The sequence below is a fragment of the Danio aesculapii genome, chromosome 24, assembly GCF_903798145.1.
Source record: "Danio aesculapii chromosome 24, fDanAes4.1, whole genome shotgun sequence".
NCBI classification, from domain to species: Eukaryota; Metazoa; Chordata; class Actinopteri; order Cypriniformes; family Danionidae; genus Danio; species Danio aesculapii.
In genome coordinates, this window is record NC_079458.1 from 26,920,850 (window position 1) to 26,942,141 (window position 21,292).

The 21,292-nt window shown below is 35.5% G+C and overlaps 1 protein-coding gene across 1 annotated transcript in view; it reads left to right on the forward strand.

The window, feature by feature from the left end:
* The window catches only part of pou6f2 (POU class 6 homeobox 2), a 200,640-nt gene that overhangs the window by 89,144 nt on the left and 90,204 nt on the right, over positions 1 to 21,292 (forward strand). The window contains exon 4 of the mRNA XM_056451160.1: positions 16,873 to 17,306. Coding sequence (XP_056307135.1) covers positions 16,873 to 17,306 — 434 coding nt within the window. The remainder of the gene's footprint in view (positions 1 to 16,872; positions 17,307 to 21,292) is intronic.

Here is a 21,292-nt window from a genome sequence, read left to right on the forward strand (position 1 = left end):
TTATATTTAGAGTCACTTTGATCACACTTTATTTCAATATACAATTCATGCTATTAACAAACCATAAACTTAGACTTTTAGCTCAATGAAGTACTAATTGGCTGCTTATTACTATTAGTAGGTAGTAGTTGGGTTTAGGTATTGGGTAGGATTAGGGATATAAAATAAAATCATACTTTTCAAGTGCTAATAAATTGTCAGTTTTACTTTATTTGTACAACTTATTTTGGAAAAAACATCTACAATATATATATATATATATATATATATACAGTGTTTAGCATAAATGAGTACACCCCATTTTGAAAATGTATATTTTTATCAATTTATTAGTAAATCTACAGTTGAAGCCAGAATTATTAGTCCCCCTTTGAATTTATTTTTCTTTTTTAAATATTTCCCAAATTGTTTAACAGAGCAAGGAAATTTTCACAGTATGTCTGATAATATTTTTTCTTCTGGAGAAAGTCTTAATTGTTTTATTTTGGCTACAATAAAAGCAGTTTTAAATTTAAAAAAAATAATTTTAAGGTCAAATTTATTAGCCCCTTTAAGCTATATATTTTTTTCAAAAGTCTACAGAACAAACCATATACAATAACTTGCCAAATTGCCCTAACCTGCCTAGTTAACCTAATTAACCTTGTTAAGCCTTTAAATGTCACTCTAAGCTGTAAACTAGTGTCTTAAAAATATCTAGTAAATTATTATTTACTGTCATCATGACAAAGATAAAATAAATCAGATATTAGAAATGAGTTATTAAAACTATTATGTTGAGAAATATGTTGAACAAAAATCTTCACTCTGTTAAACAGAAATTGGGGAAAAAATTAAACAGGGGGATAATAATTCAGGGGGGCTAATAATTCTGACTTCAACTCTAGGTCATATATTTTGGTGCAAAGTAGATTTATTAAACAGATATATTTGTTAAAATAATATTTATTTACTAAACATTTTTAGAAATAGAAACATTTAAATTAATGAAAAATACTACAAAAATATATACAAACTGATGAATTTTGCAATTTTTTAAAAATTGTATTTCATATTTTTGCCTAACATAAATTTGAGCTACTAATTTTCGTTATCGTAAGTTATTTTGTTAGATAAGCTTCAGATTTGGCTTTACTACTTATTAATCTATTGGATAAGCACAAATATAATATTTTAACGCATCCTATAGAAAATGTGAATTAAATGAAAGATTTATGAGGGGTGTACTCATATATGCTGAGCACTATATATATATATATATATATATATATATATATATATATATATATATATATATATATATATATATATATATATATATATATATATATATATATATATATATATATATTATTGTATATTTTCATTTTATATTTTATGTGATATTAGTGGTTCAAGGGCATCCGCTGCGTAAAACATATGCTGTAGTAGTTGGCAGTTCATTCCACTGTGGCGACCCCTGATTAATAAAGTGACTAAGCCGAAAAGAATATGAATGAATGTATACAATTATTTTACCTTTTTTATGATATTAGATGGGTAACACGGTGGCTCAGTGTTTCAAGGGCATCCGCTGCATAAAACATATGCTGGAGTAGTTGGTGGTTCATTTCGAAATAACCCAAAGGAGAATGAATGAATGAATGAATGAATGAATGAATGAAAAAAGATTTTTTTTCTTGTAATACATCATACAAAAATACAAATAGTCCTAATTTGTTTTCATTCAAAATATTTCCACAGAATATTCTGAGGTTCAGTAACATTTTTCAATCATAAAATTCTCTACTTTCACACCTAGTTCTGTTTGGAAGATGGCCCAGGATTCATTTAAATCCCCAGCAGAGCCCATAGCAGTAATACACTTTGATCAGACATGCATGTCAGACGGGGGTCTTTGTGGTCTGATCCCAACACGCTGTCCACTTCAGCGCTATAAACACTCAGAAGCTCTCAACTGCAGTCTAACCGCTTCTCCATTAAGCATTGTCTGATCCCAATCTAAATCACTGTTCACTGGAATCATTTCATATTGTCTAAAGGAGGAACTAATGTTTCAATTTAGTCTGATGCTCAGCTTATCTGCTTATCTGCTTTTGATTGTTTTATTGGTGCTGCAAATGTATATGTAAAGTATATACAGCGGGGAAAATAAGTACTGAACAAGTCATGTTTATTTTTTCCTGGGATTAGTATTTCTAAAGGAGCTGTTGACATGGAATTGAACCAAATTTTGGGTAAAGAAAACCCCACAAACAATACAAACATAAAAATAAAATAAAACAAAGAAAATCTGAAAAATTAGTTATGTGTAATAACAAGAAAATAACACAAGCAGAAAGTACTGAACTACTGAAATGTATTTATTACTTCATATACAGTAAAAGGCCATTTTTTTGTGATGGCAACTTAAAGACGTCTTTCATATAGAGTCACATGTATTGCTCAAGTGTGAGTTTTTCACAGACTTCAACATCTTGCTCGTTCTGTTTGTCTTGCCTACACAATCTGATCTTTCATTTGATTTTATATTGGATTCAAGTCAGGTGATTGGCTTAGCCATTCTACAGCTTGATTTTCTTTCTCTGAAAGCATTAAGAGTTTCCTTGGCTGTGTTTTGGATCATTATCGTACTGATATATCCACCCTGGTGTCATCTTTATCATCCTGGTAATGTAGATGTTGGACTGAAGAAACTAATATTAATTTACAATGAGAAAGGACAGAGGGTTGCTGAATAACTTCTGAGAGATTTCAGCTGCTGTCTGGGCTTTCATTGCCTTTCTACACCTTCCTTTCTTCGTGTGTTCAATATTTTTTTTCCTGTGTCATTTCATTTTATTGCTCATAACTTAATTTGTTAACTAATTAAATTTTTTATTTGCATATATGGATTTCTTTGGTTGTTACCAACATCCAGAGAAAATTTCAAGTCAATGGCACCATGTTCAATACTTATTTTCCCTGCAGTAAAAAATGTAATTCTAAATAATGATATTGTTTTTCGAGTACTCCCCATTTACTCACCCTTAAGTGGTTTTATAGTTTTATAGGGTTCTTTTTTAACACAAAAGAAGATGCACTAAAATACAGACACTCAAACAATTTTGATCAACAGTAAAAAGAGCTCATTTGACCTCTTCCCTACAGGGACAACTAATAACAATCAAGAATGCATAAAAATATAGTGTCTTGGCTTTGCAGTCAAAAAATGTCATGGGGCAAAAATGATCACCATCATTAGGAAAGGGAAGTAAATTTCGCCAGAGTTTATTGTTGAGTTTTTGAAAACTTTCAAAGTTTTTCCCATATTATGTTTCAAAACAAGATTTATTACCAATATTGATTCCATTTGCTGAAACACAAAGAAACTAGTGGCTAAATTAACTCAAAATCACCCTTAGAGGGTTTGAAAACATCCCCACCAGCACAAAAGGGTTAAATAGAAAACACACTTAAATGATCTTCCCCCAATGTGACAGTTTATTCCACAAGAAACAGCAAGTGGTGACATGTAGCTTCAACACAGTGTGTCTTTTGTGCATTATTTTCCTTCGTTCTCATTCTTATTTTGCATTTATATTGTCATTAGGTGAACAGTTACATACAAATTAATAATAACCAGTTGCTCCTCCAAATGCTGTCAAACATTCGACCACATTTGTTCTGTTCCTTTCCCTTGTTTTCACACATCTTTCTTCCACCACAGTCATTTTCCACAGAATTAATTAACTCAGTGTTACTCACTTTGCCCTTGCGATTGGCCTTTAATTCACTGCGCAGCCTGTGTGTGTGTGTTTCAGTGTTTGTGTGTGTTTCTGTATGTGTGTGCGTTGCTTCATTTCACCATCATTATTATCTCTGAAGCGGGTATCTTTAAAGCAATAGTTCACTTAAAATGGAATACTGACTCATAATTTACTCACTCTGATGCTGATTTGTACTGGAACAAATAAAAAAAATGGTCAAAGTTATGTCTTGGTAATTTTAGTGTTCAGTCTTTCTTTTTCTTACCAAACAAAAAAGAGAATTTAAAATAAAAAGCTCCTGTACTTTCATGTCCATTGTAGTGGAAATGAGTAGAAACCAGCATTAAGTCTTTAAAAAAGACAAATAACTGGATCACAGACGGTTCCCATTTGATGTGTAGAATCTACCAAATGTTTTGAGAATATAAGAACATTTGTTGAAAAACAAGCCAACATTTAAAGGTATGGTTCACCCCGAAAATACAATTTACCCACAATTTACCCATCGTCAAGTGATCTTAATACTTTTCTTTTTGCTTTGGAACAAAAAAATGAAGATATTTTAAAGAAAGTTAGAAAGTGCCATTGACATATACTTTATAGGAGGAAAAATGGTAACTGGTATAGTTGCCATTTTCCAACATTCTTCAAAATAATTAATTTGTGTTCAACAGAAGAAAGAGACTTACTGTATTTACACAGGACTGTTTTTATAGTCCCGCTCCCGCTAGGTTTTATTCCGCACCCGACCGCTCCCGCTGTATATTTTTGTTCACCCGCTGCCCGCTTAGATTAATTTTCTACCCGACCTGATCATTCCCACTATATTTAGATCTGGTTTTCAAAATCTTCACGTTTAAATTGGGTACTAACAAAAGAGAGAGATAATAAAACGGTTGGTTTTGCAAGAATTATAGGCCTAATGTCTGTTTTGTTTGTGCTTTTGTCATGAAACATGAGTGCCACCTAAAACCTGAGGTTCCAGTCTTGTGACTGCTAAATACTTTGAAGTATTATCACATCGCGCAAAGGGTTATTTTTTTCCATTTTTCCAGAACCGTTATGCAGACGATGTGTGCACAGACTGTGAATTTAATGCATGTGCAGAAAGCACTGGTCATGCGTTAATCATGTGTAACAGTCGTGAGCACTGGCTGTACCAGTTCTCAATAAGAATGAGGAAATCACTGATATGCTGTTCTGAAATAACATCGGGACTTGAGAACGTTATATTGTTAGACCACCTGCTCCCGTTCAAATTACACCAGAGTTACCGACCGCTACCGCGTTTTATTTGAAAATTTATTCCCATGATGCAAGAAATCTGATCGAGGCCCTCGGCTCCTACGGTACAGCCGTGGGAATGCAGACCTCTGTTTCCCCCTTGCATCTAAGATGGGATGGCGGGCCAATTCAGAGGTTACCATTGGCCAACATTGACCTTTTTAGTCATCGTAACTTTTATCAATTAAACTAATTCAAATAATTAAGTTAAGATATAAAATTATTAAAGCAGCAGATAGCTTAAAATATAGGTGAAACCTGATTAACTTCTTAAAATAAGTTAAAGTAACTTTATTAAAGTAACACTTGTATTCTTAGCATTTCTTACAATGTATGCTGTATATGTATGCTTCTCTGCTTGTGGGAAAAGTGATGAGGATTGGTTCATTATTCGTATATACTTTATCATCCTTTTTGTCTGTGTAACAAAGCAACATTGTGCAGACATTAGTACTTCAAAACATTAGTGTATGGCTATATAAATAAATGAAATACAGTAATTTACTTCAGAAATTTCTTACCGTATCTTTAACTGTACTGGCACCCACAACTGCCAACTTTTTTTTACTGTAGATTTTACAGGTTTTTTTTAAAGTGTAACGAATTCAACTAAAATCCTAACCATGACCGCTAGTCATTGTGCTTGACTGGGCCTTCATGAGACTATTAGCGCATCAGTTTAAGCCGACTTATTAGAGTGAAATATTTTAGCATCATTCACTTTGACAGCTCTGTAACAGGATTAGCATGTCAATCAATATTCCTGCCATGCATAATAGATCTTTTGCATTTTAATTATCAGTTAATCTTTTGGTCACACTCCATGATCAATATCTCCAGTAATCCAGCAGATTTCACACACAGATCCGACTCAGAGACACACACGTTGTTGTGTTCATCACCTGGACGCCTCCAGAGGAAAGGGTGTTGTATGGGACAGACAGAAAACATAGCGTATTAATGAGGCAGGTGGATGCTCTGTTTGGCCCTCTACACTTTTTTTTTTTTGATAGTTGAAACAAAAATAGTGCGATCGCCCTGTCACTTCTTGATGACCTTCGCGCTGACCTCTGACAATCAGCCGCGACGCGCTTCACACACACACTTGCCCACATCAAACACACGACAGGTGATTTTTGCACTGGGATTTTAGAGCACACACACAGGCGCAGGTCATCGAGGTGAGGGGAATGAGTTTCTGTTAAACATAGGAGTCTTTGTTATCTGTTTGTCAGAACTCTGTTTGCTGATACTTAGTTTGAGTTCAGGTTGGCCTCAAGATGAAAGACGATAGGGAAAAAAAAAAGGAGTAAATTGGGGTGGTTTCAGGTGCAGGGGGGCAGGCGGGTCACAGGACCTGTCAGGATGGGCTCTGGCTTCATTTGTTGGAGCTTGTCAGGTATTATTTTATAACTATATAAACTTTTGTATGTCTGACAGGGTTTGTATTCGTACTCTTTACTTTTGATTATGGGAGAAAACAGTCAGTTAATCTTCCTGTCAAATCATGTTTTAATATGACATTGGGATTTGAATTTATTATGACCTTTAAATGAGTAAAACAAATGCATAGATAGTGCCCTGCAGATGCACTGTAGTTTATTTATTAGTTATGCAGTTTATTTATTTCTATATTTATTTATTTACTGACTTATTTTCTAAGTTCTGTTTAATGGAAAAAAGATTTTTTCCAACACATTTTAAACATTATAATTTTAGTACCTAATTTCATACCATTTTTTGTCTTTGCCATGATGACACTACATAATATTCATTCATTCATTCATTTTCTTTTCGGCTTAGTTCCTTTATTAATCAGGGTTTGCCACAGCAGAATGAACCGCCAACTTATGTTTTACGCAGCAGATGGCCTTCCAGCCGCAACCCAACACTACATAATGTTTTACTAGTTATTTTACAAGATACTAGTATTCGGCTTAATGTGCATTTTAAGGCTTATCTTGATGATTAGGTTTACTAAGCAAGTTAGAATAATTAGACAACTGTCATTGGACAACTGTGGTTTGTAAAAAAAAATAAAATCTAACAATAACAGCTTTTTTCAGGCCAAACTAAAAGAAAAAAGATCTCCAGAAGAAAAAATATAATGGGAAATACTATGAAAAGTATATATACAATTTCCCAGAGATGGGTTGCGGCTGGAAGGGTATCCGCTGCATAAAACATATGCTGGATAAATTGGTGGTTCATTCCGCTGTGGCAACCCCAGATTAATAAAGTGATTAAGCTGAAAGAAAATTAATGATTGAATGTATATATACAATAAAATATACACTCACCGGTCACTTTATTAGGTACACCGTACTAGTAACAGGTTGGACCCACTTTTGAATTCAGAACTGCCTTAATACTTGTAGCATAGATTCAACAAGGTACTGAAAATATTCCTCAGAGATTTTGGTCCATATTGACATGATAGCATCACGCAGTTGCTGCAGATTTGTCGGCTGCACATTCATGATGCGTATATTCCATTCCATCACATTCCAAAGGTGCTCTATTGGATTGGGCTCTGGTGACTGTGGAGGCCATTTGAGTACAGTGAACTCATTGTCATGTTCAAGAAACTGAGATGATTCACACTTTATGACATGGCGCATTATCCTGCTGGAAGTAGCCATCAGAAGATCGGTACACTGTGGTCATAAAGAGATGGACATCGTTAGCAACAAAGTCAGCTGTGGCGTTAATACGATGCACAATTGGTACAAATGGGCCCAAAGCATGCCCCACACCATTACACCACCACCACCACCAACCTGAACCACTGATAGAAGGCAGGATTGATTCATTCTTTCATGTTGTTGATGCCAAATTCTGACCTTACCATACAAATGTCGTAGCAGATATCGAGACTCATCAGACCAGGCAACTTTTTTCCAATCTTCTATTGTCCAATTTTGGTGAGCCTGTGCAAACTGTAGCCTTAAGCAGGTCGCACACCGGAAGTGCTGCTCTGCGCCGCGACATGGTGCGCACATGACAGTTAAAACTACCACACACCAGACACGTACATTTGCATGATATTTAACATGAAACTAATCAGATGGCACTCTGTGGCGTGGCAGAGAAATTAATAGTGTCCTGAGTCATGGCTGGGCGCCGCGGACAGCCACCGACAGCCGCAGACTTGCGGCGCCGGTGTGTGTACCCTGATAGAAACCTATGTTTAGAATTCTAGAATGTATGGCGCTGTGTGATGCTACGCTGTGCGCCGCCGAGCGGCGCTTCTGGTGTGCGACCTGCTTTACTTTCCTGTTCTTAGCTAACAGGAGGGCACCCGGTGTGTTCGTCTGCTACTGTAGCCCATCCACCTGAAGGTTCGACGTGCTGTGCTTTTAGAGATGTTCTTCTGCACACCTCAGTTGTAAAGAGTGGTTATTTGAGTTACTGTTGCCTTTCTATCAGTCTGGTCATTCTCCTCTGACCTCTGGCATCAACAAGACATTTGTGCCCACAGAACTGCCGCTCACTGGATATTTTCTCTTTTGCGGACCATGTAAACCCCAGAGATGGTTGTGCATGAAAATCCCAGTAGATCAGCAGATCAGCAGAAATACTCACACCAGCCCGTCTGGCACCAACAACCATGCCACGTTCAAAGTCAATTAAATCACCTTTCTTTCTCATTCTGATGCTCAGTTGGAACTGCAGCAGGTCATCTTGACTATGTATACATGCCTAAATGAGTTCCTGCCATGTGATTGGCTAGTTAAACATTTGCGTTAACGAGCAGTTGGAAAGGTATACCTATTAAAGTGGCCAGTGAGATATATGTCATCACCTTGGAATTATAAGGTTCTATCTGCGTTCTGAATGATTTTGAGATATTAAGCTTCAAAGTTTTTGCATTCCATAGCAAACAGTATGTGTGTAACATTTGTTTTTTTAAATAAAAGTCTTAAAATGTAAACAACTTATAAAAAAACATCCCATAATGTAAATAAGTTGTCAATTAATAAGAATACGTCGATAACTTAATTTTGACAAAAATATCAGATAGAACCTTATAATTCTATAAATATATATATATATATATATATAACATTCGTCACAGTTTTTTACATAAAGATTTGTAAACAAAACAGCTAATATAATATGGTGGTGTACAGTAAAAATGTTATTAATATAAGTCGACATTTATATACAGTAAACTACATTTAATTGATCAAGATACAGGAAATATTGTAGTATTGTAAACTATTATCACAATTTCATATTATAGATGATTTCTGCAATGATATTTTAAACAATTAATTTTCTTGTGATGGCAATGATGAATTTTCAGCATAATTACTTGCATTTTCAGTATATACGCTATTGAAGTTTTCATCATTCTATAGATGTGCTAGAAGAATATTATTTTTTCCTCATCTCTAGTGAGATATGTATGTACAGGTACATTTTCAGTGGCACCAAATAAAATAGCGCAGATCATCACTATTGAATGCGTTTCACATTACCCAAGAAAGCAAGCGAGTTAGTTTTTTTCAATAAAGTCAAGGTAGCATTCAAAAGTACACTGATTTTACCATTGTTCATGTGCATATAATTTTTATGCTACCACAGTAAGGCGTCACCTCCTCTCCATGTCCTTGTGTTCTTTTCATACAAACACTCCAACAAAGTAAATGCATTTCTGCTCTGTATTCATGTATATATTGTGTTTCCATGCATTCAGACCTTTGCAGCTTCTGTCATTGCTCTCACACCTGACTCTTTGGCTCAAGGTCTGCACAAGCACACATCGCATCCTCTTTTCAGAGCAGCAAGACACAGGTTGCATTTGGCAAGCCGTTTTCTTCATCTTAATACTAATAACAATGAGTGTGTTGTTCTTGGTCCTTCCTTTGCTTTTAAGGAAATGATAAGTTGGCCTCTATGAAGACAAATGTCCCGGATCATGATAAGAACTTGGGCGTTATAATGGATTCAGCTTTAGTTTTATATATTCAGGTTTCTAATATTGCGAATTTATCAACTTAGAGCTATTTCTTAACTGAAATGTACTCTTTCTTTTAACGATATGAAGACCATAATTTAAGTTTTTGTGTCATCATGCTTTAACTGAGTTAGTACAAAATGCTGTTGCCAGACTTTTGACTCACACGAAACAAAACAAAAATTAACCCAAACTCCAACAATTCTTCATCCAGAGCAAAATTACAAGCAATCAAATAAATAACACGAAATATTAGACAAAGTTGCACATAAATCAAACAATTTAGCTGATTACAAATAATATCCTAATACACAGACATTTTCTTCACCTTATTATTGAAATATACATTGATTCTGATTAAAGTTACTATAGTTGTAGTGAAAAGCAGCGAATGAATCATTCTTTTACAGTTTTTGTTTGTTTAAATGCATTAAATTATCAAAAAGTGTCACTAAGATCTAATGAGCATATTGAGGATTGACTCTGGAGATATTAGCTGAATGCCATATTTCATAGAATGATTAAATATGTGGGATAAATGGGATAATAGTGGGATAGGATGGTAAAATATGAGAATTTAAAGTCCTTTTTTCATGTTTTTTTTTTTTTTCAAAATGTTGAGTGGCATTTCCCTAAACTATTGCTAAACATTGGATTCCATATCAAAATACAAAAAATGGAAGATCTTCAAATCATATACATTGTTTACAAGCACTTAACTTAAAAAAAAAATAAGTCCAAGGAATCATCTTTGAAATGTCCTTTCAGTGTAATTTAAAATGCAAATTGACTCACTTTTTTACTCTCTCTTAAGTTATTCCAACTCCAAAAACCTTTATGAGTTTCATTCTATCTTGAGCCTAAAAGAAGATATTTTAAAGAAAGCTGGAAACTGATAACTATTGATATACATAGTAAAAAAACAATTACTATGGAGATCAGTGGTTACAGGTTTTCAGCTTTCTTCAGTGTCTCTTCTTTTAGGCTCAAACAGAAGAAAAAAACTCAAACAGGTTTGTGACATGTGAAGGGTGAGTAAATGATGACAGACTTTTCCATTTTTAGTGGTATGTATCCATGATATGTATCCAAATAAAATCCGAATTTCCCACCATAAGCTGGTTGGCTGATTTTAGCTGGTCGACCAGTCTGGTTTTAGGGGGGTTTTTGCCATTTCCAGGCTTTCCAGCCATTTCCAGCCTGGTCTTAGCTGGTTAGGCTTGAAAATGACCAGCTTAAACCAACTAAAACCTGGTTTAAAGCCTGGTTTAAGCTGGACCTAGCTGGTTTTGACTGAGCTCCCAGCCTGGCTAGGCTGGTCAAGCTGGTTTTAGCTGGTCATCTCCCAGCCTGACCATCTAAGACCCGTCTGGAATGGCCAAAACCCCTATAAAACCAGGCTGGTTGACCATCTAAAACCAGCCAACCATCCTAGGCTGGTTTAAGCTTGATTTTTGAGCAGGGCAGAAGTGTCTCATGGAAAGAAATTTAAAAAACGTAATCTCAAGCAGAATTTTAGCGTTTACACTTACACAGCAAGTTCCAATCTGAGTCAAATATGGCCTGAGATCATATATTTTGTGCCAGTGTAAATGTGTCCTGTTTAAGGGAGAACGGAAGGTCGCTGATATTTCGTAACCAGATGACAGAGTTTATAAAGCACTCTCTCAAGCACAGTTTTACCTGCAGTGCTGCCCATATAATAGGGCCACATGGGGTTTCACTACAATCCCGTTCCTCTCCTTCTCACTCCGTCTCTCTATTTGTTTTACTTTTCTTTATATTCTTTTGTTGTTCTGTCTCTTTCTCCGTTCTCGCGACTGCTGCGGGAAGAGACCCTCCCATCACCTTTGATCTTCCCCTTGGTTTCGATAATATTTCTGACAGGATTCAGGCTTTCTCTTTTCTTCTCTATTCTTTTTCACTTATTTTCTACTTGTAGCAGCTCGCTCGGCTCTCTCTATAGTCGTGCGATGGAGCGTCATGTATGTACGCCCTGTCAAGGCCTGCGAGACAACTTGCCCCAACATTTCAAGCGCGAATTGGACTCTTGGAATTTTCCTGGGCGCTGATGATATATATAATTCATGCTGGGGTGTGAGAGCGGTGTCAACGTGTCAGGCGATTGAAGAAATGTAAAAGTGGGCTGTTTACTGGTCGAGAGACGCTCTGTTTCTTTTTTCCCTTCTTCTCTGAGTAGGGGAGAGAGGGCTTGGGGTGCATCAAAACCTCCACTGCCTGTCCAGTTGTGATGCACGAGTAGCCAGACTAATCAAAGACATGTCAGCACCAATGTATTTTCTTAGTTATCTTCAGAAAAAAAAAAAAATCTCCTGGTTTTAATTATTCATCTGCATCAATTAATTATGGACACTGCTTGTCAAGTACACTGTGTGCAAACACATGCTTGATGATACATTACAAGAAGCACTTTTGTAGCTGAGCATCGATCCACTGTTCAGTTCATGATTTATTTTTTTGGGATGGCTTACTGCGATTACAAAAGAAAAACACCCAAAACTTCAAATTATTACTAATATTAGCAAGCTATGGTGTGTTAATGATATATTCTATATTTTCAGTCAGTCAGTCAGTCAGTCAGTCAGTGTATATATCATCCATTTTCCTTTGTCTTAGTCCCTTTATTTATCACAGCGGAACAAACCGGCAACTATTCCAGCATTACATAACGCAAGCATTACTTTCTAATATTTGCATTACTTTCACAGTAAGGTACTGTATGTAAATTCACAGTAAATTACTGTGAGGTACTTCATAATAACAGTAATTTTGTAAATATCTTTAAATATTAAAAAAGTGTCTGTACTAGCATAAAAGTTGATGTATATTAATTTCTATGTTGAAAACAATATTAATAGTGTTTGAATTCCTATAACTAACCTGCAAAAGATATAGCCATTTTTACAGTAATTTGCTGTAATCAGGATGTCTGCGTTAATTTAACAATATAAGAGACACTAATGTAATTTGCTATAAAAAATGACAGTATATATATATATATATATATATATATATATATATATATATAGTGGGGGCTGCACGGTGGCACAGTGAGTACCTTCGCGTCATGGCAAGAAGGTCGCTGGTGTGAGCCTTGACTGGGTCAGTTGGCGTTTCTGTGTGGCGTTTGCATGTTCTCCCCGTGTTCATGTGGGTTTCCTCCGGATGCTGCGGTTCACCCCACTGTCCAAAGCCATGCGCTATAGGTGAATTCGTTAAGCTAAATTGTCTGTAGTGTACGTGTGTGAATGAGTGTGTATGTGTGTTCTCCAATGATGGGTTGCAACTGGAAGGGCATCCGCTGCGTAAAACATATGCTGGATATATATATATATATATATATATATATATATATATATATATATATATATATATATATATGTGTGTGTGTGTGTGTGTGTGTGTGTGTGTGTGTGTGTGTGTGTGTGTGTGTGTGTGTGTGTGTGTGTGTGTGTGTGTGTGTGTGTGTGTTTGCGTAGTTTATTTTTTGTGATTTTACTGAAGCGTCTTTAAATCATCATTAATCTAGACTACATTCAGAAATCACTGTAATATGCTGATTTGCTGCTCAGTAAATATTACTGATAAAAATGATATAAATTTATATATAATGAAAAATGGATAAAGTAATTTGAATTTTAAAAATTCTAATCTGTGTATATACACATATTAAAAATGTATACTGTAATGTATATGTATGATTAAATATATAATTGGAATAATTATGTAAATAACCAGGGCATCATGGTGACACAGTGGTTAGCACGATCGCTTCACAGCAAGAAGGTCGCTGGTTCAAACCTCGGCTGGGTCAGTTGGCATTTCTGTGTGTAGTTTGCATGTTCTCTCCATGTTTGCGTGTGTTTCCTCCAGGTGCTCCGGTTTAACCCACAACTCCAAAGACATGTGGTATAGGTGAATTGGGTAAGATAAAGTCCATAGTGACATAGTGTAAGTCCGTAGTGTATGTGTGTGAATGAGTGTATGGGTGTTTCCCAGTGATGGGCTGCAGCTGGAATGGCATCCACTGTATAAAACATATGCTGGATAAGTTGGCAGTTCGTTCTGTTGTGGCAACCACTGATAAATAAAGGAATTAAAGTTTTGCAAGGAAAAAAATCTCAAAAACATAGAATAAAACTGTTAGTAATGTCAGTCTCAAACACAGTGTGGATTCAACTCCTACACAGATTAAAATATTGAGATATTACAGTGTGATACCATCTCAGTGCCACCAAAGGAAAACATCACTGTAGCTTTATTTATGTTATAACTCCCAAATAATGGTGGCCATAAAACGTGCGTGACATTTTGGGTTGAAGTGCAGTGTAGAAAAAAGCGTCTGTGTTTGATGACCTTGCAGCGAAGAGTTCATTATCAGAACGTTGAGCAGAGGTCAGGCATCAGTCTGACTGACTCTCACAGAGAGGAAGAGAAGGTCACATTGATTCATTCTCGTACGTTAGCAACATGTTTTCAATCTTTTATTCCGGCTATATGGATAATTTGGGTTGTTTTTTTCTGTTATGTGAGTTGTTCTTCAATATGTGCAAGAAAAGGTTGATTTCGACATGAACATGTGAACAAAAGAGGCTTATATCACTGTGTGAGTATAACCCAGGCCATTTTGTTAGCTCAATGTAAAGGTCTTTTTTGGTGTTAACTTGTTTATCTGATCAAAGAACAGCATCTGGCGAGCCAGTTCATCTCTATTGCTTTCTTATTCTTCAGCTCACATAAGTGATATTTATTCCATTCAGGAGACAAGAAAAACTCTTTCTGTAGCCACTTTTTGTATTCCACTTTTATCAGTTTTTAAATAAGGAATGTGCATTTTACACTGAAAAGAAAAATGTGTTTTATTTTCTGTAATAGAATGTACAGTATATACCGCTTAAAGTTTAAGGTAGCAAGATGTTTAAGTTGCAAGGACTAAATTGTCCACAAATGGCTGTGAAGACTTGTTACAAAAGATTCTATTAAAACTAAACATTTTTAAACTAATAATAATAGGAAAAGGCTTTGTGAATACAGTGTTTTGCTGTTTTGAAGGTGTGATCACATAAATATAGCCTTGTGATGATAACAGTTCTTTTGAAAACCATAAAAAGTAAAAATCTTGTATTTCACTGCTCTTTTATTTTATTTTTATACTTTGTAGATTTAAATATTTGTTAACACTTTATTTTAAGATACAATTCACAGCATTAACAAATCATTAACGAACTCTCCTAGCTTAATAAACTACTAATTAGCTGTTTATTAAACTACTAATTAGCTGTTAGTAAGGTAAAAATTGGATAGAGGTTTTGGGTATGATTAGGGATGCAGAATAAGATTATACTTTAAAGAATGATTTCTGCTATATTGTTGCAAATAAATATATATATATGGGTTGAATATAAACAAACAAATCAAATTTAGTGATGTTCAACTTGATTTGTTTGTTTGAATGTGTTTAATTAAATTAATAAATAAACCACTTAACTTAAAAAAATTAGTAAAGCCAAGGAATCCTCTTTGAATATTTTTAACTTCAAGTTTATATCATTTTATCTTTGTTTATATCGATTAAGTTAATATCTTAAAATTAACAAGGTAATAAGCCAGTAGTTATAGCATTGTGACAAACTAAAGTGTTACCAATGATATAATTTTTCAGATACTTATATTTTATTTACATCTTGGATTCTTTTTAACTGTTATTGAACAACATAGTTATTTTATCGAATAACAAAAAACTGTTATTTATTTATACTTAAATCAAAAATATGTAACAGTAAGACATTTCACATTAATAATGAAAATTACATTTGAAGCATTTATTTATATCTCGTTAATGCATGTGAATCTCGATTAATGTTTATTTCAACATTACCTAAGCACAATAAATCAAAATGAGTATCTACACAGCCAAATCCTCTGAGTACAACTTACAGATATTATTTGGTCCCTCTCTAAATTGAGTTAAAGTTACTCGGCAGCCGAGTTAAAGTTAATGAGACAGTTAAAGTATTGATTAAGGGTTGATTGAGCACTGATGATCACATGCTGTTTGTAAGCAGAAACACAGAAGAGAAACAAAACTACAACTGACTTCGATTACAGCCTTAGATAAAATCATCTGAAATAAAACACCATGAATCTCTCAAAATCTCAGCAAAGGATCATTAAGCAACTCCACAAACAGCAACTTTACTTATTACCAACCTGCTTGGCCTTATTTCTGCCAGACTTATTACACAGAAGGATTTTGCTGTGTATTTTTCAATGTATCTGACAAAGTTGTACAAAAAAAAGTCTACATTTATGGCACACAAAAAAAGAACAAACCAAAAATTTTCAAGTTTATAGTTAAATTAATACTGCATTTTCATCTTTCAGTGAACGATTTGTCATCGATTTGTTACATTGCCACAAATGTCCGTTTTCCTCTTACCCATACATTTTAAAGGGCACAGAAGCACTTTTTAAGAGGTGCAGGAAATTACTTTAAATGACATCTAAGAGTCCTCAAGACGAGAAAGTTCTTTGACCTCAAAAAGTATAACATCTTTTTTTTAGCTCTTACGTCTGATTCTTCTTAGTCTTCTGCTGCTTGAGCTCTTTTATAATTACAATGTACCAATAAATAATAGCCAGCAATCAGTGATTGTTCTGCAATTTGGGAATAAGAAAGTACTAAGTGGTACAAATACCATACCACTGAGCAAAACAAGGGCTTATTTCAGTTTGTTTTTTGTGATTAAGTACATCCTGATGCTTGTACCTGATTGAAGGCGACTTAAATTGGCCTTTTTATGTTCTTGGAAAGGATTACGAAAAAAATCTTTCTTTTTCTTTGTTCCATCACAGCTACCTCATCCCTAAACTCTCAGCTCCAGCATCTCCAGCAGCTCCAACAGCTCCAGCATCACCAGCAACAGCATCATCATCATCAGCAACAGCAGCAGCAGCAGCAACAGAGGGAACGTGAACGAGAGCGAGAACGAGAACGAGAGCAACGAGAACGAGAACGAGAACGAGAGCAGCGTGAAAGAGACCAACAACGAGAGCGAGAGCAGCACCAACAGCTCTGCGGCCCGACACATCTCCAGCCCCCCAGCCATCATCAGCTGACTCCTCCAATCCAATCACAAGTGTCTGGACCTTCTCCAGGCCCCGTCCCCGCCTGTACCCCCTCCAATCATAGCTCAGCTCAGCCTCCCCAGTCTCCGCCTCCTCACAGGCAAAACCAGTCACCGGCTCGCAGCTTGCCATCACCTGTCACACCACCTCTGCCACTTCAGGTAAGATTCAAAAACACTTTTACAACATTAAAGTGATGGGGTGAATTTAATAAACACCGTAATAACACTATGTTATTTTCATACAATTTTATATTAAGTGTCCTTAACTGCTATGTACTAACATCAAAATACAAATACTAACGTTGGCTCATTCTGAAAACATAACCCTAAATACATTTCTTGAGATCTCGAATTATGTAGCCTGAAGTATTTTTGGCTGCATTTCATCTTTAAAACGAACACTATGGTATGGTATGATGCTGCTCCTTTTCGCGCTTACCAGCTGACCACTTACCTCAGAATAGACAGCTTTTCCGCAGTTACAAGTTTGTCCAGTGGCTCATCGTGTACATCAGAGGATTTGAGACGCAGAGCAGAGTTGACCGTGACGAAGGGGTTCGAGTCCGGCGAAGAACGGTTTCAAAAAGCGGGTAAGACAAAAACAAAATCCAAAAAATAAAATAAACAAGTACATAAAAGAAGAGAATGTGGTAAAATCTGAAAGCGTGGTAAATATCAGGCGATGGCTTTTCTTTTTCTGGATTGCTTTTCAAAACAGTCGGTTGGGTTTAGGAAAGTGGGTGGGTGAGGGGATTGATCAGTCGGTCGGTCAGTCAGTCAGTCAACAGCAGCCTCTGGTGAATTTACGTGATGAAATGCAGGCACGAATGGCACTCGTGAGGGAAATTTCAGTTTTTAAAAAATGTAGCGCAGTAGTCTCTGGTGGATACGCAAAAACAAAAACTGCAGAAAAACTTAGCTCCTGGGGAGTATTTGGTGATCTCCAGAAATGTATATAATGTAAGGGTACGTAATCAGAATGAGCCTGGGTTGATAAATACAATGTACTTTATGTGTTCATAATGGATTGCAGAGCACTGGATTTGGAATACGGGTAGAAGTAGGGACAGGTTTGGTAGCATGGGTAGGTTTTAGGTGGGTTAAGGTGTAAGGGATGGTCAATAGTTTAATTAAAAATTTAATTACTGAAAGCAATTACATATGTGATTACATACATGTATTTAAGCAAGCATAAGTACAATGTGACAACATGTATCTAGACAGTAAGTGCAATGTAACAAATGATTAATTTCCGTTATTTTTCATTCTTCATTTGCATGAATTTTATTTTATTTAATTACTTTAATTTTTTGTGACCCTGGACCACAACACCTCACTTTGCATGGATATATTTTTGTCAATAAACAAAAATACACTGTTATTAAATTATTGATTTGTTGTTTATGCCAAGAATTATTAGATTGTTAAGTAAATATTATATTCCATGACGATATTTCCCACTGTAAATAAACCGAAACTCAATTTTACCAATATTTAGATTTTTTCAACCCTTAGATTCCAGATTCAAATATTATCTGCCAAATATTGTCCGATCAAAGCATAGATCAATGGAAAGCTTAATTTTGCAGATTTCAGGTGACATAAAAATGTCAATTTAAAAAAAAACTAAAAAAACTGTAGTCCAGGTTCACAGTTTATAGCATAAAAATAAAAAAGGAAAACCCACTTCCCATTTCTGATAACTGCATTTTTCTGCTTCCATAATGCAATGTAGTTTTGAAAAAGGAAGAAGAAAATCTTTCATGTCATATCAAAATAAATACCTCATATTTCCAGACAGCCGTAGCCAGCAACCTTCGTAGTATTGCTGCTCCTCACCCGGTTCAACTCTTGTTTACACACTAAAAGTGAAGTTATTTAAAGCTGTAATATAAGTTGACTGGTGATGGGAGCAGCTCCGGAGTGCTGCATGGCACGGGGGCAGTCGAGACCGATCGGCTCAATGTAATGACCCCTAAATATGATGTCGCCTCACTTAAAGAACTCATTCTTCTACATTATTCACAACATGTCTGGAAGAATGGAGCTCTGGAGTGAGATGAGGTCTGGGATGAATGTTAGAGAATGGGGCAGTAATTCAATTGAATGATTGAATCTGTCTGGGGAAATCTTGGATATTACAAATATTGTTTCTGGAGGAGGTGCCCGTTTGCCAAGCCTGTCCCTGGAAAAAAAGAATGAAAATTGAAAGTTTATTGTTAAGACTTTATCCCAGCCATCTTGCTAGCGACAGCAGCAGACTATTATTGGAAATGAAGAGCTGTGGAATATTGAATTACAAGTAATGATGCTTTTGCTGTAACCCGATTTGAAACAATTTTATGATAATCACTTATTGACATGTCGTGAAAATGTATAGTGTATGCAGCGGATTGAACCAGATTCGTTTTCAACATATTTTATCTCTTGCAAATAAGATCTTGCATTTGGGAGTCCAAAGCACCATATGTCTAGCACTATGATGACTAGCTAAGATGAGTTTGTTGATGTTTTATTTTGTTATCTGTTATTGTCATGCAGGCTTATACTATTGAAACAAACTCCACAGATGGCACACATGAATTGCTGTTGCTTTAGTTAACTTGTGTCTTTTAAACGGGTCATATCATATAAAATTGTCAATGATCTGGCGTTTTTATCAACCCTTTGATGCGTACAATCACACCGGTGTGATCGGTTTTGTCTGTTCCTTGAAGCTTGTTATCGCGCCAGTGTGATTAGAAAGATGAATGTGATTAGCTGCTAAATTCAAATCTGCTGATGGCTGGTTTGAAACACTTGTCATACATCACAATTTTTACATGTTTTTTAAACAAATAATGTTTATTTTGGATTTCAGACATTTAAATACACGTAAGTACTAGCAAATTATGGTTTATAAAATAAATACTGATGTTTATGGAGACAGTGGAGACTATAATAATTATTTTAATGGCCCGTTTTTACTGAGTGGTACAGTACAGTACACGGTACAGTACGGGTCGGTACAGGTACACATACAGACCCTTCAAGTCTCTGAAATGCTACCAATTACAGAAAAAATACACACAGCATACATTTAGTCCTTATTTGGGTTCAAAAACAAAACGCAACATAAAGCCCACAGTCAGTGCAAACCTCTCATCTGTATTTTCAATTTTCACCAGCACATGTAGCCTCTCGGAAAGTAATTCCGTCATTCCGAGTTTATAATAGTCCAAAAGGTGATGATAATAGTTAAACATGGCAGTTTGTTCATGTTTTAAGTTGCTGAAACAATCATTTGCTCCTTTGTTTTTTTTCTGGCTTCTCCTTTGTTTTTTCGTGCTTCATTCATGTTTGTCTGTTTCGGAATGGATCGGATGTCAGAAGCACTTTAATGATCACATCCACATTATGATCATCAGCTCAAGAAGTTTGTTATTTCAAATATAGACATGCAGACGAGCAATCACGAGCTCTCTGGAGAAAGTGAAACTGCTCACGCTTTTAGTAAAACAACAACAGGACACAGCATATTTTGTTCTTCTTGGCTTTGTGGCTGTACATCAAGATGATGACAAGGTCTGTTTTAGCTCGGGTTGACCATTGCTTATTAATATTTGTATATATTATTACAGCGTAATGTCTTGGCTGTGTATTTAAAAATGCTGCTTCCTTTGTTTTGATTTTTCTGCTTCTGCATAAGCTATTGGCCTATTTCTGTAAACCAACAGCATTCAACTGTGCGTCTGGCTTCGCCTTTTGGTACCCTTTTGTTGTGCTAGGTAACCTTTCAAAAGGGTACCCAAAAAGTGGTATGGTATGGTTTGCTTTTTGGTACCTATTGACAGTGGAAATGGCCGTAAATGCATACCGAACCGTACAGTACCGTACCGTACCACTCAGTGGAAACAGGCCATAAATGGACATCAGATACACATTTTTTAGAACATTTACTCTGTTCTTCTCCCAACAGCCACTTGTTTAATATATTTTGAGAGAAGTTGATGAAATAACAATTTGTTAATCCAGCAGCTTCACTGCAAAAAAGGCTTTTCTTACTTAGATTTTTTTGTGTTGTTTCTAGTCCAAATGTCTAAAAATTCTAAAATCGAGAAGAATTTTCTAGATAAGAAAAACATATTGTCTTGTTTAAGGAATAT